This window comes from Odontomachus brunneus, unplaced genomic scaffold, assembly GCF_010583005.1.
Source record: "Odontomachus brunneus isolate Ranch 3 - 2012 unplaced genomic scaffold, Obru_v1 Obru_scaffold_171, whole genome shotgun sequence".
In the NCBI taxonomy this organism is placed as follows: Eukaryota; Metazoa; Arthropoda; class Insecta; order Hymenoptera; family Formicidae; genus Odontomachus; species Odontomachus brunneus.
This window is the reverse complement of record NW_022639621.1, coordinates 612,190-622,892: the sequence shown is the minus strand read 5'-3', so window position 1 is coordinate 622,892 and position 10,703 is coordinate 612,190. Positions and strand designations below refer to the sequence as shown.

General features: G+C 42.1%; 1 protein-coding gene across 5 annotated transcripts in view; it reads left to right on the top strand.

Annotated features, from left to right (window-relative positions):
- Positions 1–10,703, top strand: part of LOC116851338 — an 86,094-nt gene that overhangs the window by 45,614 nt on the left and 29,777 nt on the right. For 2 of the 5 annotated variants that reach the window (XM_032830651.1, XM_032830648.1), the window contains exon 2: positions 6,009–6,748. The exons of 1 other annotated variant lie outside the window; for it this stretch is intronic. In XM_032830651.1, the coding sequence (XP_032686542.1) occupies positions 6,666–6,748 (83 nt within the window). In that variant the 5' untranslated portion in view covers positions 6,009–6,665. Of the gene's footprint in view, positions 1–2,095; positions 6,749–10,703 lie in introns of those variants that run through there. 2 more of the 5 variants (XM_032830649.1, XM_032830650.1) reach the window with 2 other exon arrangements.

The window sequence follows — 10,703 nt, the reverse complement described above, 5'->3', positions numbered from 1 at the left end:
CAAAAGCACATGTCGAAAAAACACTTTATCGCGTTCCATTTTTCACAAAGCAAAAGAAATTGTTGTTTAGGAAAATAATTGTGTATGCTGACTGAATGTTATCGAGAAATGTCGAAATTAATCACAAACTACCTGTTTCGTTAGTAATGACTACTAGAACTGTTTGTATTGCCATCTAACATTTGCGGGCGGAAACTAAGTTAAGGTCCTAATATATTACGATATGAGTCGCACATCGCGGAGTTATGCGCAAAGCATGAGCTCTGTGATATGTATTAAAATTTATGCACTCTCTTGAGAAGGAAAAAATAGCACACACTGCAGTCCGTATCTTATCGCTCGTCGGATGTAAATCGTTGCGTGATCACTTCAACGTTATCCTTTTCGAATCTCTCTGGCTGTAGCCCCTTCTCGATCGAGTACTACAAAGTATATTATAAAGTGCATTACATGTTTTTTCCATTAGTTCAGCAATTATTTAATAAAAGGGGAAGCCTTTTAATAAGAAAAGATAAAGTAATGTACAAAGAATGTACCCAAAGGGTTACTTTTATAATCGTAATCGAATGTAAGAGACGCAAATCGTTGCGTGAACATTTCAACGTTATCTACTGAGAAAGAAATATTTAGTATTTATAACTATAATTGTTACTATAAATTATGGTTAAGAATACTATAAATTATAGTCGAGAAAATCATTTTTTTATTAAATTCTACTACAGTGTTAATGATACAAAATTTACATGCATGTAAGTTACTATTTTTGTGTTCGAACAGTCAAAAAATATGGTTGGGACCAAAAATAACTATAATTTTAATTGGATCAATCCTTTTCTCTCAATGTTCTCTTGGAATCTCTCACTTCTCGATCATGTATCATAAAATACTCTACATGTTTTTAATGATTTTATTCAATCCAGTAATCATTTATTAAAGGGGAAAAATGATCCTTTACATAATAAGAAAAGATAAAATAACTATCATAACGAAAAAAAATATTTGGTTGAATTAATCAAATTTCTGGTGAGGTATGAACGAGCCAGATAATTCCGATTGAAATTGCCAGAATTCTGTTCCAATTAACCAGCAATCTTGTTGAACGGAATTCTGGTACCTCCAACCCGAATGTTCGTTCATATTACATCAAAAATCGTGTGAATCCACAACCAAACTTTTTTTCCGCACATATAAGAAAAATGTACACAGAAAAAAAATTTAACAATCAAATTAACAATCATTATTTTATGTATAAGCAACGATACATAGTTTTGTTAAAAGAGAATCTTAAAGTGAATTAAATCTTGAATTTCGACATATTATAACTTTAGTTGCATATTACAATAAATCTCATAAGAAATACAATATGATTATTTTGGTGATACATCTTTTTCCGACATTTAAAAACATCACATTTTCAGACCAATATTTTGTGCTTCCATTAAAGAAAATGATTTTTGAATAACAACACAGATATTTTTCTTCTTGTTAAAAAAAATCATATAAAATATATTCTTGCAAGTAACTTATCTTTGTTTAACGCTGTACAAGCTTTTGAGGATTAACATGTCAGAAATAGACTATTTTCCGAACAACAAATGTTCTTTTTTCTGTGTATCCAAAAGATTAACCGACGTGTTACGTATGTACATGTGCCACTGGTGGCAAGTATCCAGCGGAAGTTCGTCGAAATTCTCGCCTGATTAGCGGTGTCGCGATCCAATCGCGATCCGGTCGATCGCAGTCCGCGACCGCGAGACGCCGCACCCAGGATCTCTCCGGGAAGGGCTCGTCGTCGTCCCGCTGGTCTCGAGGATGCACGTAGATACGCGATCCGCACGCGTTGATGCCGCTTGCGAAATTCCGCGCGCGCGTTATTACAACGGATTCCACCGCGGCCGTTCGCCCCGGCGCGTCGCGTCGCGACGCGGCTCGGTGCGGCGTGGCGCGGCCCGGTGCGGCGCTCGCACAGGGGTTGCAGGCAGGGGTTGAACACAGACGGGAGGGATGGTTTGGTGGGAGGGAAGGCAGCGGCAGGGCCTAGAGGGAGAGTCATGGACCGGGGGAAGGACGCCGGGCGCCGCGGCGCAGCCTGCCGCACCCAGCAAAGCGCCTGCTCCCCTTGAACCGGCGAAACGTATACCTGACGACGCCGCCGCCGCCGTGGCACCAGCGACGCGCGTACGTTCACGCTGTTGCTAGGCGCCGCTGTTACTCCGTTCTCTCCGTCCCCGTTGACCGCATCGACGTCCACGCAGCAGCGATCTCGTCGACGCCGTCTCGGCTCGGGTCATCCGTCCGTCGCGTTGCGACGCCGCGCGTACCGCCAACTTACCCGGGACCTTCGAGCGAGTCAAGGTCGCCGCCGTGCGCCGCGACGCCGGCGGCTCGCGCGGGGTCATCGTGCGGCACCGTTGAGCTGCGCGCCGCGGGTCGACTCGGTGACTTCGATGACGACGAGGACGGCGACGCGCGTCGACATGGTCGCATTTGTGATGTGAACTTGGAGGACGACCGGTGTGTGTGATCGGAAGGGTTGATAATCTCGTGCGTGAACAGGCTGGACATTCCCAGAGCGGAGCTGTGATCTCGGAGGGATCCGAAATCGAGTGGGAGCGAGTGAAAAGGGATTTCGTAGAGTGTTTGTTTGGTAAAGTGCTCCTCACGGGCCGATCGTCCCGTCGTGAGATAAAGCGGGAGAAGGCAAGGATAAGGCCGTGAATGAGATTCGTGTGAAGAATCTTGCACCGCTCCAGCTTCTCTGGAAATTGAGGCGAGCTCTTATCAAATTGAAACTCGCGAAAATATCGTCGAATTGATTTGGTCACAAAAATTCATCCGAATTAGGTGGAGAGATTGTCTCAGTGGGTCGGGATGTCGTCGTGAATTTTTTTCCCGTTCTTCACCCGGGAAATAAGTACCCTCGATGAAGGAAGCTCGCTACTTCTCTGGAGCGGCGGAGTTGAGCCGTACTCTCTGAATTTCCGCGACTGGCAATATTGATGCGCCAGTAAGTTTGGAGGAGGTCGATGAGTCGGAAAATCTCCGGGGATCGTTTTACGGCTTCCACCGCGGCCGAAAGTGTTCGAAGGTAAAGCCCGGAGTCGGTGGGTGGCCCGACGATGAGAGGCGGAAGATTTCGTAGCGTGATGTCAAGGTTGCACGACCTTGGTTCGGTCGCTGACACGGGCGGCTAAATTCCGTAAAATCGGGCGTGTCGCAAAATCTGTAGCTTCTCTCTCCTTCTCTTCCCCTCCCCTCTTTAATTAAGACCTGGCGCATACTTTCTTCTTGCTGAATCTCTCTCTAACTTTCCTTGGCACAAAAATACACACGCGAAAATTCTCCCAACTGCACAGCACTTGATATCTGTTTGCATATAACTCCATTATTGACAGAGTCTTTGAAACTTACAAATCAGGGAAATAGTGTCTATAATAATATCTCAACGTCGCGGATACCTCAAGAAGGGAACTACAGAGAGCAGAAATATTTCTCAAACGCGCATTTGTTTGCTTAAAGAATTTTCTCCCTCGAATAACTCGAGTGCTTCCTGTTATTCGCGGGGCATATAATAGCTTCTCGCGGAAGGATCCACGGTTACCTCTTGAATCTTTTTTATTTTAGCAATATCGCCGCGGAGGCACTCGACTTACAAGTTCTATTGATCCAATTTAGAGTTCTTACCGCATCGCTGAGACGGTCTCGAGCTACACCAGGGTTCAATGGTCCGTGTAGTAGCTTGAGTTTATATTCCTGATTCGCGGTAATGTATCGGCATCAGCAGAACCACGTAGGCGTAACTTTGTAAGATTTCACGAGAGCCAGACGAGCGGCCTTCTCGGACTCTCGTGGGTTTTTGATGTCGTGTATATATGGTGTACGGTACTCTGTGAAAATTCACGTGCGAGGCAAAATTAACGCGAGATCGTGCGTTGTTCCTCAGAATAATTCAAGCAACCGTGAATATTCGGCGCAAACAATTCCGTTAACATCGAATGAAGAAATGATGTTACCTGCGCATTGAACTCTCGTTGGATCGTTTGATTGATTATGTACCTAAGGCTCGTATTAATAGTTATTGCTTGAAACTCATCGTCTCTAGTGAGGCACTCGAACTTAAATTCAGAGTTAGATAACAACCTTTCAGTCGAATCGCTTTATCACCGATATAAATACCACATGTATCTGAAAAACATATGGAAATCACATGTCGACTGAAAAACTTGAATCTAGCTTGGAATAAACATCTATCTCGTATGAAACAAGTTGATGGCTATTAATGTGGACTTTATTTCTCCTTCTCGGAAATAGTAGTCACGATAGACTGATATATATAAGTTTACTTTATAGCAACTTTAGGTATATTAACTCATGAAATTCACGTGGATATCGCTTATCACTGACTGGGTCACGATCATATTTGTTACATGGAATGACGAAATATAAATACGGAAGAAAATGATCAAATTTGCTCAAATAACATGTCATGTTAAATGTAACATAAAGATCTGTAACTTTTGGTGAATTTGTTGCTGCATCAATGCAACAAAGAATTTACATTGTTGTATGACGTAAATTTAATAATTAATGCAATTCGCGGTATATTTGCTTCATAAATGTAATTAAAACGATTGCACAGTTTCCATCATCGATTGTCTCTGATAATCACGAAAGTCTGTCTGGGAATGTGATTGAAATTGGTCTATTCTAAAAGTCGCATTATTAGCGCTCTGCGCACAGCCGCGCAACCCTCGGGGGCGGGAATGCCGGTGATCTATCGCAGGTTCACGTACGAGCTCGGGTTGATACCTGGGGGGTTGCACTGCAGTGTCGGGCTGCAGTGACTGCAGGCAAGCAGGCAGGTAGGCAGTCAGGTTTAGGCGGTGTCCCGCAGTTTGGGGTAGGTTAGGTACGCTCATACATATACGTCGCGTTTGCACGCGACGCTCTTATCAGTCGTGAAGTTTCTTACGGAGACAGCGGAACGTTTCTGCAACATTGAATATTTAGCGATAACGGCGCCTCACCGGGTCACGTTACTCTCCGTTCTCTCTCTCTCTTCCGTCTATCGAAAAACGCCGAAACAAGTTCGCCATTTCTCCGGGAACGACGCCGCTCCAGAAACTCGCAACCAAAAATGTAGATCGCATGTCGTCAAATTAAAATGACAAAAATACACCAAATTTATCTTGCCGTTTGCTATCTGCTCGAGCTATTTTTGCTCTTGTTGCCAATCTCACACATAAGTCGTACGCGCAAACAAATATGCAAGAATTTTATAGTAAATTCATTATATAGTAAAAATCATTATATATTTTATAGAGAGAATTTTATAGTAAAAATCATTATGTTTATTTCAAAATTTTTTTAATGAAAAATAGATTGACAATTTGCAGTAAATGTTTATCCTTTTATTTCATATGTGCTACTTAAAAGTTTGTTCTGTATGAAATTTACTGCGTTCCTTAGCAACACAGAAAAAGAACATTCTTATTTACAGAATACTTTTATTTTTGACATGTTATTCTTCTGAGATTACCTAGTGTTAAACAAAGATAAATTACTTGCAAGGATATATTTTATACGATTTTCAACAAAGAAAAGTTTTATTGTTTAGAGGTAATTTTCATTAGTGAAAATCGCAAAATGTTGGACTGACATGATGCTTTTAAATGTCGGAAGAAGATGTCATTATCACCAAAATAATGGCAAATAACTGTATAGTATTTTTTATATAAGATTATTACAATATGAAGTGAAATTATAATTGTTGAAATTCAAGGCTTTAAAATTCCTCAAACAAAATTACACATCGTTGCTTACATATGAAACAATAATTGTTAATTTGAGTATATTAGTTTTGAATTTCTTTCTGCGAAAAGAGCTACAATATTCTCTCTGTGTAGATATAAAATGAAAGGAATACACGATGTTCATTTGCAATACAAATGTATGATTTATTCAATATAGATTGAATATAATAGGTGTATTTAATGCACATATTACAGCGCATTATTATCGCTGTTGACTCATCCGCATTGTGTCGGCTACGTAGACTAGACATATCTGCTCGAAATGCGATCACAATCCGGCTTAACAATCATATCGGGATAACCGGCGGCAGCGTCTCGGAAGAACAAGACCCAGGGAGGGTCGTTGATCGAAGAAGGACACGCCAGGACAGGGTCCTTTGGTGCACCTGTCGCCCGACGACTGTTTGTGCGAACGTATCGATTCGGGTACCGGCGATGCAGTGAACGAGAGAGACGAGACAACGGCGGTGCAAATAGGAGACCAGCCTGGAACTCGTTTAATCCCGCCTTCGTCCTTTCGCGCGGCGCAATGCTGTGAATCGTTCGTGCGACGAGCGACGACCGGGCACACACACACACACACGGGGTCCTTCTGATTTATCCGGCGATCCAATTTCGTCGTCGAACAAAACAGCGCGCGGTCAACATGAGCAGTTGCTGAACATTGATCGCTGACACGGACGAGGGGAATTCGCGCAACGCTGGAAGACGTGTGGTGTATCTGACTGGACCCCGTCATCACATCGCCGGTGTCACACGTATCTTATCTCCATACCGTCCTACGAGGAAGCCGTGGTGATAAGTGGTGGGTGATGATAAGTGACCCACCGTTTCGAATGAAGTGGTTTTAGGATGATGGTGGAGCGTGTCGAGGATCACCTCTTCATGTATCGACGCCCCGTCTACCGCGTCTTCCAGTACCTCGAAACTACCGAGTAAGTATATTCAGGCGCCCCGTAATCGCTCTCTACAATCAGTGTTTTCTTCACTGTGCTATTTTTATAACTGATGATTCAGTGCAATCAGTAAAGTCTCATCGAAAAAATCGGTTAATAGCAGTTATTCTTATCATTGATTCATTTCACGAACACAGACAGTGTCATTATGCGCAAGATGCATAGAATTCCGTAACTTACGGAAAACTGAGTCTAGTTATCACACTTTTTATATGCTAATTAAAAAAAAGATACATGCAATATTTTTTAATATTATGCACATTTTCATATAGGTACAACTATTAGATAAAAGAAAAATAATATTACTTTTATATGTATTTATGTATATTTATACATAAAAAAGTTATTACATTATAAGCAAAGTCGTGCAAATGTGACTATTTACCTCATATCCAGAATTTATTATCACATATCTTTTAGATATAAAGGAAACAAGATAAATTATTTTTATTGTAAGATTCCAAATGTTAAAATTACTAATATCTTATAATCAGATGCAGTTCACGGCCGTTGAACTAAGAAGATAATTCTCAAAAACTTTATAATAATAACTTTAAGTCTTTATAGAGGACCTTATGCAGGCTTACTGTTGTAACATGTATAACATAATATATCACTGTGTATGTCCTTGCATAAACCACTTCATAACTATGTGACGCATTCGCAACGCATGACAACTAATCCCACTGAATTTGAGTCAAACGCGAACGATCATTTGGAATAAAGATTTATTAATAGTATGTTGCTAAACTAAATTAGCAGGAAAAATTAGCCAAATACTCATAACATTTCTTATAACTAAAGAGAGATTGCGACCAGATATTTGGAAACTAATGGAACAATAAAAATAGAGACAAAAAAGTTTTACTCATCATGTTCAATTTTTAAAAAATGTTTATAAATAACACATAGAAAGTTTCTATCATAAGCCATAAACCATTTTGTACACTCAATTAATATGATACAAGCAACCTATAGAGAAGAATATTCTCCTCCATTTATTATATGACATTTGTAATTACTGACCCGTGTGACTTCCAGGCTCAGTCTAATCCCAGTCCTCTGTACAACGAATTTGTGTATTACAGAACTTGCAGTAGAATCTCTTACTTCCACTGGTCAAAATCAGTGAGAAATAACACAAAGTAGTAAAGTGAAAATGTTTTATTAATTCGGCAAGGAGGGCGCTAAATCTCTTTCTCTCTCTCTCTCTCTCTCTCTCTCTCTCACACACACACACATTCACTCTCTGTATTTCTCTCTCTTTCTCTGGGACGTGGATATTATCCAATGGTGGACTCGACGAATTCAGAACAAGTGACACGTACGTTAATGGCGAGCACGATAAACTCGAGAAGGAAAATCGGCAATTAGCCGTGCGAACGCGTCCAATGAATTTCGAGAGCGACATTATCGCGCGCTGGGGTTTCATGGAGCTCGCTGGCGCACCGTGGTAGCGTGAAATAACATTCGGAACTCTCGAAGCCGCTTAACGGGCCTTTAAACAAGAGGTTTGTCTCGTTGGAGGAACAGCTCGCGGCAATTTGCGCGCGTACAGGCTTTGAAGGTTTCCTTCCAATCTGTGAATGAAGGTATGAGACATGGAGCAAGGTTGCAGGTGCGTAAAGGAAATCAGCGTGGAAGCAGGGTGAAGGGAGAAGAGAGGGTTGAAGAGAGGTACCAGCTCTCCCGCAGAGAGCGCTCCTTTCGGATCTTCTTGTTATGTCGATGGCGCCAGGTAACCATGGAGAAATTGGCGGCATCGACCGCGACTCATTCGTAACCGCTGCTAATTGGCGTCATTAACAATGCTTCCATACTGCCGGCGCATTCGACGTCCCTCCCCGCGAAATTCCACGACATCGAACATTCCAATCGACCTCGATCGATATGCTCGATAAACGGCGTGTTTTTCGCAATGAGCACGAACCTGCGAGGCGCTTGGCAACAAATTAGTTAATCTTCTTAGGAAACTGTAATTCGCTTTTCTTTTGTCATAGTTTCTACGCGGAGACAAACTTTTATACTAAAAATTACTGTAGCCGAGGAATCGAGAAATCGACATCCTGCAGTGATTGCTTGTCTCCTTTCATTTTTTGCTATTTTATATTTTAGGGTATATTTTAGAAACTGAAATGTGCTATTAAAATTTAAAAATTTGCTGTTTCCAGCAAAATTCTAGCAAAGTTTACTGTCTTCCTTGACGAGATATATCTTATTGACAATCTATGTTTGCACTACTAGAAACATAGCAAAATTGAAAAGAATGTTTTTAGAAAAAAAACTATAACATATACTATAACAACTATAACAACTATAAAAAAACTATAACATTCTCTCCATTTATATCCAAAAATATTATCAGTGAAGTACGAGTAAAATATTTCAATGAAACGCCATATTTATAGAACTGCTGATTTACAAGTATAACAGTGCAATTAATAGAATCTCATTGAAAGGATCGGTTAAGTAGCGGCTGATTCTATTATTGCCTATTATTGCATTTTGGTCACGCATACAGCATCATGTGACGCAAGACGTATAGAAACCGTTAATAGCATCGTCACAAACCTAGCAATTGGATTTGATGTAACATATAACGAATTTGTTTATTATAGAATTTACAACGAATTCTTGCTTCCACTGTTCGAAATCAGCGAGAAATCAGATGAAGCAGTAAAGTGAGAATGTTATCACTGAAAATCAATGAATATGATCGTTGATGAATTGGTCCTTTTGCTGATACAATCAGAATTTTTTTCTTTGATCCATTTTAAAAACCAGTCGTCGATTCGGGCTCTCATATCTGTGACCACGAAACGTTTCAAGACAACACGGTGAATTACGCAGATGTTTTGCGCGCTTACTTGACTTGAGATCTCGGTGCGAGACCGCGATAAAGTTTCAGCAAAATTTCAAATCGTTCGTCGCTCAGCGCGAAAAAGATTCGCCACTTTCTTCTTTCCCTGAGGATCTTCTTCACGTCGAAGAGACTGAACTCAGAAATACGCGTAAATCATATCGCGTACTTCCGAGGCGTCATAACGAGAGGACAGTGGCCGAAGGGGGACAGTTGCGTGGAAATGAGAAAAGTTCGGCCGGAATTCCGTGGGGGACTTCGATAGCCGAGACATGACGAAGAACACTCGAAGGACATCCGTCGCGACACTCGCAAGTGGCACAGTCAGCGCCGGTCTTGGCTAGTTTCGAATTGTCACCACTCCCGCAAACTACTTAGCCTGATAATACAAACGCGAGGAAGAGAGAGAAGTGGGCGGGGGAGAACGAGAACGAGAATGGTTTATCGTCATTACGACTCGCCATTACCAAAATTACTTCGTCCCACTGCTAACTTTGCCGTATCCAGCGAGTGCTGACGGCGAAGGACGCTCTGGGAATCCGTTTGATTAATTACGCTCGTTAATTGAAGTATAAGCGCGACACGGCTAATTAACCGGCTTCGCGGCCGTAATTCCGAAAGTGTCCGGCCGTACACAACCACTTTGGAGTGTGACTCAGAGTGGTCTTGTCGGTTTTACGGTTAACATCGCGCGTTCGGCCCGGCGATTTATTTCCGATACAACGCCTCGTCGCTTTCCCGGTGTCGCTCGGGATTAAAACGTCGGCCGAGATCGCCGATCGTCCACCTTCTGTTCCCGGTCGGTTCGACGGGCCTTTAAGCTGCCACGCTCGTAATTTTAGAAGCTGGAGGGACCACACCGTCTTTTATGTGTCTGCCGGGATCCCCACGGGACGATCTCCGGAGCACAACGTCGACCTTCGATTTTATGGCTCCGCAACAGCAGTTGGAATTAATTGCCGGCGGTCTCGCGCGCATTATTGCGTTTCGCCCAAATCGCACGCGGCGCGATTCTTCGATCTTTTCTCTTCGCGTCTCTTCACCTCTCGATCCTCTTCTCGCCCCCCCCCCCCC